An 18,314-nucleotide genomic window follows, 5' to 3' on the forward strand; every position below is an offset into this window, starting at 1 on the left:
GCTTCTTCTATAGGAGGCTACCAAGATTACAATATCTTTTCAAGTGTCTGTATTTTCTAGCCATTCCAGGTCTGCTGGCTAGTCTTCAATTGCACAGGCTTTCACTGGAATTTTCTCATGTGAAACACAATTAGTGTTTAGTGTTTCTAGACAAAAACTGTTAGCAAATGTACTTCACATCTTAGAATATGTTCTTTGTTCTTTCCATATCCTTTCCTTTGTTACTGAAGTTGGCTCCTTGCTTAGAGAGACACCTATCTGGTAGCGTTTCCCAAGACACGATGACTGACAAGAGACTATATTCTCTCTCTCTTTTTTTTTTTTTAATTTAAACAAAAGTACACTCATTTGACCAAGAATAGAAACATTGCAATTATCATTTTGTTTTGCATATTTGAAGTCTGTGTTTTGCATTACCAAATGTGGGAGGATGCCAAGAAATTTCTTTCTGCAGGAATATATTGAATACCTGCAAGTTGGAGCAATTTTTCTATTATTTCAAAGCCAGAGTATTTTCTTTTATCGTTATTTTGAGCGTTTGAGCTATGGCTGAACAATTGGTTTCATTGGTCACCAGTTACACTGAAAAACACAAGTCTATCAGGAAAGGAGCAGGCTTTTCCCCAGGAAAGAACTCCATGTTTAAATGTTGTTCTTTTTTTTGAGCTTTACAATTAAATATGCACAAATTCAATATGAAAGAAAAGTCAGTACAGATGCCTTTACTATTCTGGATGGTTTTTAATACTTTTCTTTAAAAACTTAGAACAATGGATTTTAATGTAAACTTGTGAATAGTTTTAATTGATGCAAAGATGGCTCTTTCATTTGTTCAACCAGAGCTCATGAGTACCTAGAATAGGTCATCGGTGGTAGGAATTGGATGTTAATATCAAAGCAGAAATGACAGAAGTGGAAAACTTCCGGCTTTGCTTTCGGTTTGAAGGCAGAATATTAGTGGGATAAGCTGCAAACTGTTAGGTGTGCATCACCAAATGCCCCGCTGCATCCTTCCTTCAGCAACTCTACATCCAGTATTCGGCCCCTGGACATAGTTGCAGGCCCAAAGATAGCCCCCCATCTTGTGTAAGCACCGATAAATAATCGTACCTCCAAACCCTTGTACCTACAAGATATAGAGGACATGTTTATTTTAGGAGTAGATCATCTGGATTCCTTCATGTACTTCTGTGTTCAAATTCAGTAACTGTTATCCCCGTATTGTGTTTTCTCTGGTGTACTTCTGCGCCAGCATAAACCTTGCTGATGTTGTGATCAGTGGGAGAAGTGACAACCTGTGAATGACTGCTCAGATGAGCCCGCAAGCCGATACGTTTACGTTCACAAGCCAGCACTTATCTTAAAAAATTCGGCAAAGCAGCTGCAGCTGTACTCCGACGCTGCATTGCGCTGGCTCTCAGAAGAACGCGGGAGGTCCCCCCTTTTCTGTCTAGAGGGCCTCGACCCAGGGAAGGATGTTCCTCTGGAGAATAAACAAACCACATCTTTGAGACAGACTGATACTGATACCATATGGATCAACAGTTTGTGTATACCCCATAACTGGTTATCCCTTACCATGCTACACAAGAACCTTTATGGAAAATCATTAAATAGTGGTAACCTGAACTGTTCAGACTTGCAAGGACAGTGGGTTTTTTATTTTTATTTTTTTTATTTCTTATTAAACTAATTGGAATCTTGGTATTGGGTAATGCTTGCTGGAGAATCCAGTGTCTTGAACAGGATGATTGGTCCATCTGCATTGCAGTGGGTGTCTCTGTTGCATGGGCCTTTGCAGTGGCATCTTCAGTGGGGTTGGGTGGGACTCCCTGAAGGGCTCTTCTGCTGAAAGCTTATGACCCAGCTGCCCCCGGTCCTATGTGACCAATCCAGCATGTGTGTAGTCCATTGCTACTCGTGATCCTAACCATGTGCAGCACGTCTAACTCTTGGCTACATACAAAAACCTGTCCTATGTGGTTATTTCTGCACCTGCAGGAACAGTTTCTGCACACATTCACAAGTCTCATCTGTGTGCAGTTTGGATTCTGCAGCGGGAACTGCCTGGGGGCAGCTCTGGAAGGGCCAGGTTCTGCCCCCAGGATGTTAATCAACATGTTTAAACATAGGCATGGATCTGGGTGCAGCAGGGGCTGCTGAGGGCTCCAGGGCAGTCTGAAATTCCTGCCTGGGCATGTCCTGCACCAGTTAGGAGGCCCCGGGAGGGTCAACAGCTCCTGGTTTCAAAGGGGAGCCCTGCCGATGCTCAGCAGCTTGTCCCATCCATGCACGATGTGCTGCGGAGTCACTGCAGCCCCAGGGAAGTGATGCCGTGGTGCACGGGGGGAATCGTAGGACCACAGGACAAACCTGAGCTATATCTGTGCATCTCGCTCGCATCTCGGTTGCATAGCTCTTGCCACAGCAGGAGGAGTCCCAGCTAAGAGACGTTTTCCTAACACTTCATCTCCGTGCTGCAAACAGCTCAGCCTCCTAAACCCTCTGTCAGCAACCATCTGCCCGTAGGACTGTGCGCACCATATGAGAACAGATTTTGAAGAGGAACTAGTATAAAAATTCCTAACAAACCTGACCAAAAAACTCTCCATGAGATTTTATCTGTTTCTCAGTTTTCTGAGCAGCCATCACAGCTTTTCAGAGGAAGTTTGTTTTGAGTGCACATTTTCTCACCTTTCTCATGGAAATGCCTTGCTTTTCTTTAGGGTCCAGAAACTTAATCTCAAGTGAAAAGTTGCAGTAAATACTGAAAACATGAAAAAAATACATATTCAAATAACTGCATGCCCTCTCCTAACTATTTTAGAGGGAATAATATTACTGTACAAAACCCCTCAGGTTTACACCACTTGGTGCTAAGGAGTTGTTGGCCAAATTCATCGCTTCTGTAAGTTAATTAGTACATTTCTTTGAGATGTCTATACACTTCAGAAATACAAATGAGATTTTTAAAAGAAAAAGTTGAGTGGTTCAGTGTCGAAATGCAGTGTCTCTGTTTAGAAATAATAATCCTGCATTACCATTAGCCATCAAAATAATCTGTTGTTGCACTGTTGCCTATTATGGTGGTTCTTTTTGCCTCTGAGCTTGCCGGCTAAGTTGCAATGCAAGATAATAACAATATCATGGAATTTCTTCATATTTAATGCCAACAGAGTTAAATTGCTGTTGTGTGGTGCAGTTCCTTCTTCGCAGTTGTACTTCTGAGGAGAGAACAGCAGCGACAAAATGGAGGGGATTGACGTGGATCCCATGAGGCGGTGAGAAAGAGGAAGGGAAATGATGCCCATATTTAAGTAATAGCACACAAAATTTGCTTCCTGAGCTAAGGCTTGCTTTGATACCTAAGTGACGCCATCTCTTAAAAGATGAGAAACTACAATGTTAGACTTATTTAAATATGCTATTGTAGTATGGACAGAATTTATGACTTCTGTGCTTCAGTGAAAATCACAATTTTGGCTTAATTTTGAATAGTGATCTAAATACAGTAGGTGGCTTGTCTGAGGGTGTCGTGTTTGGTAGGGGTCTGGGAAGCGCCAGAGTGCTGTTGTATGATACGAATCTTACGGTTAAATATGTTTTGGAGGAAGATCAGGCTAAGCTTAAGCCTCTGGTGTTGTTGAAGCTCAGCCATCGCTTTCTCATGCAACACATTGAGGTTGTATCAGATGCAAAGATAGCTTAAAGATTTCTCCTCGTCTTTTCTACCAAGTGAGGTTCTCTCGTAGCCGGTAATTGTCCAAGGCACTGCTTTACCTTAACCACAGTATCTTTTTAGACAAAAATATTATCCTCTATGTATTATTTCCTGCAGGGATCTCTTGGCCTAATTCTGATTATTCCTTAAAATTCATGTTGTTTGTAGATGCAAGATAGCAGGGAGAGGTGCCCTCTGCAGAGGGACGCGGCTCGGGCGAGAAGCGGAGCTCGTTTGCCCTGGGCGGGCTGTAACGCTGGTTCCCGCAAAGGCTGCGCCCGGACGTGCAGCGCCGCTGCCAGGGCTCCTTGGGAGGGGGTTCCCGCTGCGTGGGGAATGGCGGAGCGCGGGCTTCCAGCCGGTGGCAGGAGCTGAGGGAGGGAAGGCTGATAAATCAATAATAGTTCAGAAAAGAAGTATAATATTTATTGCACAAAGCCTGTCTTCTGGTAAACAAGGGTTGGGTTTTTTTGGGCTTTATCCAGGAGATTTTAATAGAACTCATGTTATTGGGGTCTGCAAGTGCTTACCTGGGGGAAAAAGCTCTTTAATCTGCAAGACAAGGGTATAAAAAAAACCTAACGACTGGAAACCTGAAGCTGTGTTCTTGCAGGTAGAAGAAAAATATGCACTTAAAATCAGTAATGGCCATTGGAACTGTTTATTTAAGGATGTGATGGTTTTTCCATCAATTGCATTTAAACAGGCATTGGATTTCTTTCTGGAAAGAAAGAAGCTTGTGGTTCATTCATGTGATACGGTTTCAAAGCAGGAATTGCTCGGTAAAATCCTATGGCCTGTGTTCAGCAGCTGGTCGGGCTGGATGGCGATAGTCGTTCCTCTGCCTTTTGGCCCTGCGAATGGGGACATCAAGTTCCTTGCCCCGATCAGTGCACCAGGATCAGGGCCGCCAAGGTGGTGGGCGATTGCTACTAAAGGCTTCGTTTTTATCTTATTAGCAGAGAACTGTTTGGATGTTGAAGCTTCTGTTGACCGCCAAGCAATTTGTTGTAACCTAAAATGTTACATTCCTTAGTAACAGCGTAGTTTCTGGTTTTTGGTTTGTTTTTTATTGGTAGGATTTGAATGGCTTGGGGGAAAATATGTTTTTTTTTTGTTTGGTAAATATCTTCTTCTGAGATGTTATCTATTGAAGTCAAATCTAAAAACAAGGTAGGAAGTGCAAGATCACACCACACATGTACAAGGGCTATCATCTTCCCACATGTATCCGAGGTGGAAAATTCCTACTTACAAATGATTTATTTAATAAACTGCACTGAGGTATTCCTACATTCTGCTGCCCAAAGTAATTGCATTTCTGAGATCATTTTATAAGCTACTTATATTCTAACCTTCAATCAAAATCTGTTGAGTTTTAAATGTTTATTAAACATAGTGAGGAATGATCTCCACCCCCGATGAATCTGATTAGTGCTTAATGAAGTAATCTGCGATTATAGAACAGAACAAGGGGGTGTTCTCAACAGGTTAAACCATTTGCTCAAAATATATTTTTTTGTCATTAAAATATGTAAATGTTCTATAATAAGAATATACACTTTATAAAAAATATTCAAGTATCACAGTTTACCACATAGAAATTTATATAGTTGGAAGGAGAAATAAGCAGGTGTGTAGATACGTGCTCATGGTTAATGTTGTGCCCTTTTAGTGCCGAGCTCATCTCAAGATCACTGCAACCATAGGAGCAATAACTAATATCTACTAAAGAACTGTTGTCTGCTCAGCAGTCCCTGGCTATTTGCCAGAATAGTGTTTAGGTTTATTAAATATCTACAGGTTTCAGTGATCAGTCTAAATGGGATTGGTTTCAGCACTTACGATATTTGAAACACAGATTTAGATCTGAACAAGGGCCCTAAGAATATCGTGTAATTTGTTTCTGAATGGATTTGAAGGCATAAGTTGCTGTTAGGAGATTCCTGGTGTGTGATTAACCTCATGAAACTGAGCTAGATTTGAGGATGCTGATACGGTCAACCAGGGCACCATAGGCTGGCTTGCAAATGTGGGTATGCAGAAAAGAGCTGGGTGGTCCTCTTCAATTTAAATTGATCAGTGCATCTGCTCTCAAAATGCAGTCCAAAAGAATTTCAAACAAAAAGAGAATTCTCTAATGTTGGAACAGCCTTTGCATTCCTGCTTTGAGGTTTATTTTATGCTAAATAAGGGCTCTAGCGCTTTAATAATGAAGATTGTTTGATACTAATAAGCAGTGGCATTTTGACTATTATAGATCCTGAATATCAGGGATGATGGGTAAGGGGTTTGGGTGCAGCTGAAGAGTGCTTGCTTTAAGTCTGTACAACGTGGTAGAGCTCCTCATTTCTCTCCTCCATCCCTTGGCTTGCTGCATGCTGCGCTGGTTTTCCTGTACACTCTAAATAGATGTTCATCGCGCTCATTGTCACAGAGGTGCAAAATGGAAATGTTGCGGTTGAGATCACTTGTATTTAAGAGAAGTCCATTTGCCTTTGTGATAATCACTTGCGCATAGGAGGAATGGGAGGTAATGGCATAATGCCACTTGAGCAAGCCTTTACCAGTACGGGGTCTTCTCCTGCTCGTCTGTGCCGGCTTCAGATCCGTATTACACCAGTGCTGCAGGTTACAAGTCTCCTTGGCTAGTGGTTGTGCAGTAATATGCAAGATTGTCCAGGAGTAGGAAACATTGCCAGGTGTTGACAAGAAGGACAAGTAAGGAAGGGTTCTTGGATTGCTAGAGTGATCCCTTTATTTTGCAGTGTAAATGGATCCAAAAAGACCTGGATTAAGCCGCTTAAAGTAGCGGAGGGTGCCAAGCACTGCATCCTCCCAGACTTCTGCTTGTTGAGGCAAAATGGAATTAATCTTGTTCTCCTTCGTCCTTGGGTTTCTGGACTTGGTGAACGCTGAGAATTTTGTGTTGCTCCTAAACCCTTTATGCCTTTTTATGAACTCACAGCTTTTTAGTGCATGAAGCTTTGTTTTCTTCTTTGGCCGTTGACCCAATTTGCTAGCAAAACACACGTAACTCTAATTCTCCCTGCCTGCTAATTGGACTCTTGCACAGGGGAACTCTCTTCTGTTTTAAAGAGATAACTTTCCAAAATGTTGCAGAGATTAAAGTGGAATGATTTGAATGTCTATTGAGGAAATAAAGTATATTTTATATATACCTATAATGTTGCTGTAACACACTGAGAGGAAAAGGCAGTCTAGGTTGAAACCCTAGTCCTACCCCAGCAGTTTGGTTACAGAGGAACTAAGGAAAGCTCTAAACATTGAGGCAAAAATCTGGTAATAGCAATTATGAATCAAAGTCCAGGATTTGTGGAGACCTGAAGGAATCAAAGACATGGAAGATGCCAAGAATTAGTAAAGTACAAATATGCTTTTAAAAATATAACTGAAACAATTCTATTATGAATTTATTCTGAAAGGATGAAAGTGGTAGAACAGGTTTCAATAATTGTGGCTGCAAGGCAGAAATGTTCAAAACAAAGTTCTAAAATAATTTTAGAAAAAAAATGCTTGTACTTGCGGCATTGGCTATTAAACAGTTTTATCTGTTTTTTATTCCAATACTGCCCTGACATTGACTTAAAAATCTTGTCCAAAATCAGATGTCTTAAGGTCATCATATCCGGATAAAATATATCTTAAAGTTCTGGAGGATCTGAGATACTCTCTGGACCGTTGATTGTTGACCATAATTTTTGAATCCTGAAAAGTTTCCAGAGGACTGGAATAAACCTGTTGGAGCTACTGATATTAAAAACAAACAACCACCTCTTCCCCCCCCCCACCACACCCCCCAAAAAAACCTTCCTTGAGTAGTTACTGGTTTATCAGGCCAGTATCTTTGAAAGACATAGTAATAGAATTGCCAGTGCAATTAAAATCAGTCAGCATCATTGTATGAAAACGGAGGATGTCAACGTAATTTTTTGGTGATATTCGTACTGTTACAGTAGACTTCAGTAAGGATTTCTGTTACACCTCTTGCCTAAGAAATTAGAAAATCATAAAATCAGTGTGGCATCTCTGTAATAGATCAAATTTATAGCCATTAAGTCTCTAAATATAAATGATTACTGAGCGGATATGTCTTTAGTGGGAGTCCTCACTAAGAGCCAGGGATGTAGTCTTGATCCTGCATAACCTAATAAACCATTTAGCAGCTCTGTGCATGAGTGGACAGAAGACAAAACTGCTGTTGAAAAAATTTGCAGGTATCACTGAGGTAGGGGAGGAGGAGTAAGCATTGAAGAATGTGGCTCACTGTAGAGAGTGAGAACTTCATAAACGGGGCAGAATTTAAAAAAAGGAGTGTTTCCATATGGCTAGTCATAAACAAACGGTGTAGGCCCTAACACAGGAGCCCTGGGGCTGGAGCAAGCGCTTTCCTACGACGAAAGCCTTTGGGGCCCGAGGGTGAACCGCTGCTGTGGGACGGCTGGTGAAATGCTTGCAAGGACAAGCCAGCGGCTGCTGGGTGGCCACGGAGCAACTCCGTCACTCCTGGACTGAGGTTGTGTGGGATCCGCTGCAATAGGGGATCTGACTGGGTGACCACATTTTCAGAAATATTGCAGAAGGTTTGGAGAAGGGTTGGAGGATAGCCATGAGAATGATTTAAAAGATTGTCCCCTTTATCCATTAAAAGCTATGAATCAGTCTGGGGCTGCTACAGCTCATTTCTAAGGGTTGATTTAAGCTTGTTTTTGATCTTTTCAACTCGGACAAGGACTGGGAGTATGCAAAATTAATTTAAAATCTCTCTCTCTCTCTCAAGTTATATTCATGGGGTCACATCAAAAATCTCTTTTCAACTCTTCTTTAGATTCAGTTGCTAACTGGATCAAACCACTGCTGTCTTGCTTGTGTCTTTGTTTGCCTCTCAAGGACAATGCAGGTCTAAAATAACGTTTGCCAGAGCTCTGGTGTATAGCTGAAAGGAAGAATGTAAATGTATATCACTGCTTTCTCATCTCAGCTTTGCTCTCCATTTTAAGGTTATAAGATAACGTAGCTGTGGAGCAGTTCCTCAGTCTGTTACATTTTTGCTTCCATAACTTTAATGGTCAGAGAAAAGACTTCTTCCTCTTGTCTTGTAAAGAAGGCAAAACAAAACGGCGGGGTCCCTTCTCTACTTCTACAGTCACATCCATAATAAATTTTATATTATCCTTTTATCTAAGGATCCCAAAGAACAAGTGAAAGGCCTGTAAATATTTTGTCTTCGTTATGGCTCAGGAAGCTGAACGCTGCACAACAAGTCATCATTAAAGCTGGAAATAGGACCCCTGATGTATAGTCCTGGGTTCTAGCAGCGACTTGGCACCATTTTCCTCCCACTTCAGTTAATGTGTTTTGAAGCTACTACAGTAGGAAGAATGCCTTAATGCCGTGATGCGTGTCAGCGCTAATGCTACGGTCTTCGTCTCCTTGTCGCTTCTGTGCTCCTGGACGTGTCGCATCCTACAGCACTGCTGAGCCAGGTCTGCATTTCTTGGGGGGGAGCACAGAAGGCATGGAGCAGAAAACTGCTGGCAAGGGTGCTGGGTGGTGGAGGGAGAGAAGCAAATCCCATCGCAGTAGCCACATTCTGGTTATACATTTTAATGCAGTCCGTATATTGAGAGATCAGTATCACTTTAATGACAGATTTCTTTAACGCTGTTCACACATAACCCTTGCTTTCTCACTGGGATTAAGTGTTCAGCCTCCAGGCATGATGGTGAGATCAGGTCGGGGAGTTTTGCTGGCCTTTCTTCACTGACAGTAGAGAGCAAAATTGGGTTTTAGTTGGTATAAATCTTTATCTCTTTTAATCGAATTTGGAAATGTGACTATGAACGCTCAGAGATATTCCATCACATCAGTGTCACATTAAAGGCATCTCAGTTCTGCAATTTGCAATATAAAAACTGCTGCAATAAAAAATAAAATTGTACTGGCCAAGTACAGTATTATCCAGATGCGTTCAGAAAAATTTCATGGGCATAATACGGGAGTCTTTTGTCAGCCGAGCAACATTTACAAATGCACTGTAGCACAAAGTAGCCTAGTACAGCACAAGGCGATACAATAGGATGCAGCACATTTTTTATGTGAGCGTTTCCTTTTTTCTAATACACAGTGTTGCTAAAATACTGCAGTAACATTTTTCTCTTTAGTGCTGAAGCGCTGTATCTCCAGGGCTGAATCCGTGGGAACTTACAACATCATTTTCTTTAGGCCGAAAAAACTTGCACCTTCTTGACTTGCACTAGTTTAAGACCAATTTGATATGAGAGTAAATATGTCCTCAGCTCTTATCAATGTATACTGATGCAAATCTGAGGTTTTGCTGAGAGAACAATCATTGACTTTTAATTATGCCGATAATGTGTAATAGAAGCTATGCCTTTCCCATAAAAAAGGGAAAGGTCTTGAATTAATTTCTTCCCAGCCTTGGCCTACATATATGGCCTTTAGCCATGTCACAGAATGTCTCAATTAGTCCATAGCCATCTATAAAAAGGAGATGAAATGGCGTATCCTAATAAGGCTTTATGAAGATATGTATTTTTTACAAATAGCCTGATATTCACAAAAATCACTGTTGTTGGAGAATATCAAAATCACATACGCAAATACTATTTGTAGTTTTGAATTTTAACTGCGTGTCATCAGTTTAAGGTGTATGGAAGGTAGATGTATAGTGGTAACTTCATTACTGAATATTGTGTTCAAGAAAAAGATAAGAAATGAGAGGTTTTGCTTTGTTCAGGGAAAATAAGTTCATACAGCTTGTTGTTTTGTAATTGGTTTTAGGTATGGGTTCATTCTTAAACATTAATTAAATTACAGTTTTGCAAGGGGAGAGAGCAGCTCTGTTTCATGTGGAAAATCTCACGCTGAAGGCCACTTCTGTTCTGTACTGGAGATCCTGAAAGGCAGAGGTGTTTCAGGGATCACTTGCTGATAGAGGTAGTTATGCATCATTTCGCAGTTTGATTATAGACCAATACTGAAGACGACCAAAAGATGTCCTAGATGTCCCCTCTCGTGCCCATTGATGGGGGTGTGCAGCTGTGAGTTCAGACCATAAACGACACGATGTGTAAGAGATTAGGTCATGGCTGAACTGAATCAGTGACCATGATGGAACCAGGATTTCACTTAATACCTTCTCATTTACTAAAACTTGTCCATCGTTGGTTGATTACGTGGGCTTGATTATGGCGTACAAGTGCCTTGTCAGGGAGAATATACCGAGTGCTCTTTAATCGAGTGGAGAAGGGCATAACAAGAACTTCCATATCTTTATAATCAAGACCGCATGCCTTCCTGAAGAGTGCATGTCATTCAAACAGATGTTACTGAGCTTGGTCCGGGTCCTTTGGTCTTAAAATCTACTCACTTAATGTGAAAATGTCACATTTGATAAGTTTTGTTTTTATTTATTTATTTTAAGCTGGAAGTAACTGCTTCAATGGCATGGAGCATTGAAGAAATAGTGAAGTTCATATGGCCGCACACAGGCTTCTTAGCTCCTGAATCCTCCTTTGCAATGTCAGTAAAGAATCTGAGAAGACTAATTCTAAGGCTAATTATGAAAACATGATTAAAGAAATTGTGCTGAAGATCTGCCTAATTGCAGAAGCAGGGCTGTTCTGGGCTGCTATTGCCAAATGGCACCTCTAGTTTGGACCTGAAAATTATCCATGTGTCTGTAGTTCAGCATCATGTGTGCACAGAGACGTCTCGAGTTAAGCACGGTCTTGCGCGCGGTGCCAGTGGGGACACGAGCCCCGAGCAGGACCACAAGCGACCTAATCCAGCAGGTCTGCCTAGCTCATGCTTAACCCAGCTCCGAGAAGAGCTGCGATATTCAGTAGCGCTCTAAGTATTTTGTTATGCTCAAAATCTTATATATAGGCAAAGAGGAGGCACCGCTTTTTTATATGTGTACAAAGCACAGCCAAAGTGTTGCTAGTATAATGAAAATCTTAACAGTCTAGTTCGAGAATCATCATTAGTCTAGATCTAGTTATCACAGAAAATAGAATATTAGTGCAGTTAGAATACTTATCATATTAGTCCCCAATACAACAAAATAAGCTCTGAGCCATTGCATGTGTAACTTAACGTTGCTCGCTCTTAGAGCTGCTTAGACTGCCGATGGGTCTGAGAAGTGAAGCCCAAAGGGAAAGGATCTTAAACGGGAGCAACCACAGGGCACCTGCCTGCGCCCTGCACGTGCTTCATGCTTGCACTGGGAACACATTGCTAAAAGCTGCGCTCCTCCTTACGTGGCAGGAGCTTCCATACTACTCAGGTGCTGGTTACCCTCATAAGCTTGTGGCTGTGTAGTTGTAGCTTCAGTTAACGTTGCCCTTCCCATCCTAGCTCCTGAGCTATTTTTTGAGGGATGGGGGTCCACTTTTCTTCTCCCCCCTTCTCCCCACCGAAGGGTAGCACAGAGTTGGAGGTTGTGATATGTCAAGTTTAATAGTCTGTGATAGCATGTTGATTCTTCTAAGTACTGATGGCAGGATTAGCATTGCACACCATGATTTCACTTCTTGACACTTAAAATATATTTAGTTATGCTGTCCAGACTCCTCTAGTAGCAAAACTGATTATAGCCTGTACTGTCTGGATATGCAGATGGACTAAGATCGTAGTTTCCGTGGCCTGTTGACAGTAAGTACCCCCAAGTCTTCCTGATGTTGGTGGAAACCCGAGATGCCACCTGCCACCTTCCCGGCAGTGGTGGCCCTTCCTAGGGACTTGCCTGAGTAACAAGGAAGTTCTCATCTTCGTGTGTCTGAACCCACAACCCTCTTCCTCCTATTATTTTCTGAAAAGAAAGAAGTTTTCTTCTTTTTTCCTTCTTGTAGCAGATGTTTTCTTCAACCCTCTATGTACCTTTCAGCTGCTCCCTTGGGCCTCACCCTGCGCTCCCCTTTCAAGTCGAATCCACGCAGCACAGTGGTGTTTCGCGGCTGACGGCAGCTGGTTTGAATAGCCGTTGCAAGTGTGATAGGGCTGGGGAGGGAAGCCGCTGCTCTCCAGCGAGCAGCCCTGGCACTGGGGAGGCGAGGAGCATTCCCGCGCGGGTTTGGGTTTCCCTCTGTAAGCGCTGAGCGGTGCAAGGAGGAGCAGGTCACAGCCCAGGCGGGCACGCGTTTCTGCGTGGCAGCTTCGGTTTTGTCATTTGCAATTTATTTCCAGAGTTTACGTATGATGCAAAGTCATCAATTAATTTGAAGATTAATTTGAGATAAATTTTATATTAAGGATTTAAGTTAATAAAGTTATCCTCAAATAATTTATATATATATATATATATATATATATATAAAAATGTGTGTATATATATATTTGCCCAGCTTTTAGTCCATCCTCAGTCCTCTCTTCTTATTGCTGAATTAGTTTAGTCCCAGGCAGGTGCTGGGCACCCTTTTGCCTTCCATTCTTTGCAATATCCAGCAGTTTCTTGTGTTGATGCCCCCTTGGTTTACCCTGGGCTTGGGCTACCACCTGCCTGCCTACCCTTAACGCTTACGGCTTTGTTTTTATTGGGATCTTCATTCAGCTGTGCCCCTCAAGAACATCCAAAATGGTAGCAGGCAAATTCCAGGTGAGAAGGAAAAAGCCAGAATAAAAATCCTTGTGATTTTTATCTTGCGTGCAATAGTGTGCCGTTGCTCTAATCTACTCTGTTTAATAACTGATCTTCACATTTTTTGACAGTTGCAATAAAAGTTTTAATTGGAGGAGTTAAGACAATAATAATCTCATTAACGCTGTTTCCAGTTGCCAATACAATGAAAAAGTATTTCACATCACTCTCAAGTAAGACTGTGCTATCCTGCTTTTTTCAAAGTACGTAGCAGAAATACATATTAAACTATTTTTGTGCATTTTAGGGTTTTGCGGCTTTGTCTCGCATGCAGCCTGTTGCCACCTCTGCAGTTGCATTTATTCTGAATAACCCTTTTGGCCAGAGATGCCATTAAAGCCTTCAGTTCCAATTATCAGTTAGCTCCTTTTCTAACTTTAAATTTAATCTTCATTGCGATCATCTTTCCTGTTTTTTATTGCTGTGCTTTTTATTGCTGCTCACATCTTCCATGCTGACCAGGATCAGTATTTTAATCAAAGAAGACTCTTTTGTGATTTCAGAACTGAGTGCTTTTGAAGGGAAGGAGACGCTCCTATTTTAAGATTTTGCTGCTATTTAGGGTTTCCGTTTATACACGCTCCGAGGTCTGGGTCATTCCCTGAACACGCAGGGGCGGCCGAGGACCTCGGAGGGATTCGGCTCTTCCCCCGCGGGCGCCCTGCGCTCAGCTGGGCTGCCCCCGTGGAGGTGTGTGGGGCCACCCGTTCCTCCAGAGGTGTCCGCGGGGGCTGGAGGGTGCCATGGAGCCGGAGGCGCGAGAGCCTCTCAGATGGTGACGGCGCCCGCGCGGAGTGGAGCTAACCCCGGCCAGGTCCCGCTCTGTCCTTAACTAAACTTTTCGGTGTTGTTTTACTATATGTGCACTGTCAAAACAGGATTAGCCTCTTTTCTCCAGTCTTTGATCCTTCCTGTCTTTTTCCCTCTAAGGCAAAGGAGAATTTGGGCCATTCAGCTCTCTCCTTATTCCATTTCAATTTAGACTTTTTCGAGTTGCTTCATTCTTCATATTCTTTGTTTTCCTTGACCTTCCTTGGAGCTTTCCTTTTCTTCTCTCACTGTTCATGTTTATGAACATCCCTCTTCCAGCTCCAAAGCGGTGTCATTAATCCGGTACCTCTCTTAACCTTATGTATGTATCTGTCTTTGTCTTTTCCTGCTGTGACCGTACCTTTTCCTGTGGCTTCCCGAGACCTAATTTTTCTCTCAGCGTATAAACACTCCTTTCTCACCTTCCAGAGAGATGGTGGTGTTCTGCCTTGCAATTGCTCCCTCGGGTTCGACCCGTGAGCGGCTCTGCAAGATTGCCACTTGATACACCTTTTATCTCTCTCTACTATGATTTTCTGTTTTTCCCCATCAGTAAGAATCTGTGAAAGCTGCAAGTCTCTTGGGTCCATTACTGATCAGCAGTTTTATATTCCCCTTTTCCAAGAAAAAAAGTATGGGGGGCTTGCTTGCTTTGTTAGTTTGTTTTGGACGATAATTGTTTCTTTTGCCTCTCGTAGATCCGGGTTTGCACAGGCAACAGTTTTTCCTTCAGCGCCCGTCGAGCGTTGTGGCCGTGGAGGGGAAGGACGCCGTTCTGGAGTGCTGTGTTTCTGGATCCCCCCATCCCACCTTCACGTGGCTGCGCGGAGACGAAGTGCTGCCAGTCAGGTACCTCTGTGGCCAGTGTCTCGGGTAGTGTCCGCTGCCGCGCGTGGACGGGGAGGCCGCTGCGTTTTCCTCCTGGATAATAATGAGCCTGGGCACAGCTCTTCCCTCGTGGCACGGTTCATCTCTGCATCAAATCTGGGGGTGGAATTTAATCATAAATATCATCTCTTATGAGAGACTTTTAGGCTGGCATTTAAAAGGGAAGTGTAAAGTTATTAGCAGTAAAATCACAGCTGAGGACTATTTATGGATAATTTATGATGTGTATTTTTTCTAGAGAGAGAGATAAACGATCTTAACATACTTTGGACATATGTTATCAATGTTTCAGGTCCAGAAAGTACTCATTACTGGCTGGCAGTAACTTACTCATATCTAATGTGACCGATGATGATTCTGGGACATACACTTGTGTCGTCACCTACAAAAACGAGAACAGCAGTGGCTCGGCAGAGCTGTCGGTGATGGGTGAGTAACGGTTTCCATCAGCTGGATCTGCTTTGCTTTTCCAAGAACACTTCCAGTCATTCCCTTTTCTATGATGGCTTTATTTTCAGAACTCCCATAACTGCAAGTTGTGCAGGTCTCTCCCTGCGTAAACCAAGTCCTGTAAATCTTTTAATGCCTTCTACAGTGCCAGATAGCCTTGCTGTTGCCAAACATCTTATGGTATCAGATGCTAACTGTTACTCAGTGTGAAAACGGTCCTTTCCTTTGTTTCTCGTTCCTGACACGAGAACGGGTGTCCCTTCTGTGCCCGGTGGCTTCTATATCTGCTAACAGCCATGGTTCCCCCTGCAGTTCTGTGGTGGTGTTGGGAGCAGAGGAACAGGGCTCTTACTGGGGTTTGGGGTTTTTTCAACGTCATCAACAGTCAATACAGTAGGATCACCAAAGTAATAAAAGTCAATGTAAAGTCATGGAAGTGCTTGCCCAGCAGTGATGGGTTTCCATTGCTCATGTCCTCATGAAAAAGAGCACTGACAACTGAAGGTGCTTTCTCAGGTATCTTAAATTGCACGCTCCTTCCTCATGTCACATATTAATGGAATCAGAAATATGTTAAAATCTGAGAGCTGCCTTTTTTTTTTTCCTTTAGTTAAATCATTGAACAATAGCAAATTACATTAGTGTTATTTGAAAAGATCTGAAGAGCTACATAGTTAATACTTAGTCAAACACTAGCATATTTCAGTGTGCTGTTCATTTTGCATTCTGGCTTTAAAGCTTACATGTAAAAAATACTTTCATTAGTGAATAGAGCCTTAATTTGGATTATAGGATATTCAGTGCTTGTATAACAATATCCTTTTATCAAACCATAATAAAATAAAATAATTACTCGTGATGGAAGCTTCAGTTCTATTTCTTTAGGTACGTTGATGTGATGCATTGTTTTACTGGGTAAAAATAAAAAATGTGGCTTTATAATTGCAGAAGTTCACTTCATTTATCATGAAATTGTTTTCATTGTAATGAATCAAATATTGAAATGGAAGTTAACCTCTTGAGTCATGTATTTTATTTGCCTTACTGAGAGATGTTGATTTCAAATCTAGTGTGCAGTGGGTGACTAATTGTTGATTGAGAAGCAGTGACAAATTACATTAATATTCCTCCCCTAACAGTAGATTGTAATATCTCTTGGTATGAGCAACTGTGGCTGGAGGATCATCGCGGAGATTATCATACAGATCGCTTCTGACCAGACAGTTCCTGTGAAAATTAATAGGAATTTTGCATCCAAGTCCTTTACTTACCTTTGGAGAATTTAATTCCATACCTTTGTTCAGTCTATAATGTGCCTGCCTATAGCTCCGTAGCGCTGTTTTCTGCAAGCGTGTTGGGTAGAAATTAGAGGTGTGTACATTTTCCTATATTCTGAGTCCTGATACAGCTGTAAGGTTGAATATGAAACGATGAAAGTTTGTCTTTCCGTCCCTCCTCCTCTTCCCCTTAGTGTTAAGGATGAAACTAGACGTCTGCGAAGGTGGAAGATGCCACCACTGCTGGCTCTTTGCACGCCGGCGTGGAGCCAGCACCCTGCACTCCCATGTCATGATGCAACGTAATCCCGGTTTGCACCACGGGAACGGGCGGTTGCTGGTGTAGATCAGCGTTTCTTTGGTTGAGTTTCCGCTCACGTTTGCTAATGAGGGATTTACAAATACAGCACAGATGGATGAAAATTTTGGCTCTGCAACTTAGGCACAATATTTATGTAGGTTTTCTTACTTTCCTGAGTAGATTGTTCATTGGCAACACTTACGTGAACACGTTTCATTGTTTTTCAGTTATGTTTGTGTTAGGTACAGAAATAGTTCAAAGAATTCAGAAGAAATTACACAAGTAAAGCTCAACAGATGATGACAGAAATGGTCTGATATCTCTTTCCTCAGTAATGTGCCAAGGCACCTAACTTTCTCAGAATCTGTTTCTTTGCTGACTCCGTCCTTACCAGTAGGAAATGCTCAAATGTGCTGAAATTTCACGTTTAATCATTCTATCTTATAAACAGAATAATTGCTTAATTTATTTTCCTTTTGTGAGATACAAATGAAGATATGTAAATATGTCTGTACGTTTCCTTAAACTGGTTAATAGAGTAAATTGCTGATCAGTATTTTGTTGCAAGACTTGCACTGTTTAACATAATTCTTTGTCAGTGTGTTCGAATACGGTCGGAGTGAAAAAACTCTAAGCAGGTCAGTAATTCTCTTCTGAAGTCTATGTGAATGGACAGCATTAGATCAAAGCTAGTCATTTCACATGGTGGCAGGATGCTTTTGATCTTTAAGTAACGAAGCTATTTGCAAGAAACTGAATGTGTTTCACTATGGAGTTGCTATTAGTTCTTTTAAAGAGCTAAAAACAATCATTTGTGTGGTGGGTATAGGCCTAAAATTGCAAGAAGTGAATGAATTTGCAAGAAGAAATAATATGTTTGGCTAACTCTTTGTTTCATACGTATGGTCTTTTGGCAATATTTTAGCTACCTCTCCTTGTGTAATGAAAATTAAAAGATACAATACAGATTATCTAGTTACTATTAAAGGACTTAATCTTTAAACATTTAATCTTTAATCAGATGTTTGAAAATGATATGTTAACCAATATCAATTACAATTCCTTTCTATGTATTTTCTAGCTTTAAGCAGCCTATTTTTCATTTGGGCCTATTGCCTGCTGGAGGGTGTTCTGATAGAGTTTTGTTTTGTTTTATGTTTTGTTAAGTGTGTGTGGAAGTCTGCT

General features: G+C 41.7%; 1 protein-coding gene across 1 annotated transcript in view; it reads left to right on the top strand.

Moving 5' to 3' along the window:
• DCC (DCC netrin 1 receptor) overlaps window positions 1–18,314 on the top strand; it is a 593,344-nt gene that overhangs the window by 277,184 nt on the left and 297,846 nt on the right. Inside the window, exons 4-5 of the mRNA XM_067315554.1 lie at window positions 14,912–15,062; window positions 15,394–15,530. Coding sequence (XP_067171655.1) covers window positions 14,912–15,062; window positions 15,394–15,530 — 288 coding nt within the window. The remainder of the gene's footprint in view (window positions 1–14,911; window positions 15,063–15,393; window positions 15,531–18,314) is intronic.

The sequence above is a fragment of the Apteryx mantelli genome, chromosome Z, assembly GCF_036417845.1.
Source record: "Apteryx mantelli isolate bAptMan1 chromosome Z, bAptMan1.hap1, whole genome shotgun sequence".
NCBI lineage: Eukaryota > Metazoa > Chordata > Aves > Apterygiformes > Apterygidae > Apteryx > Apteryx mantelli.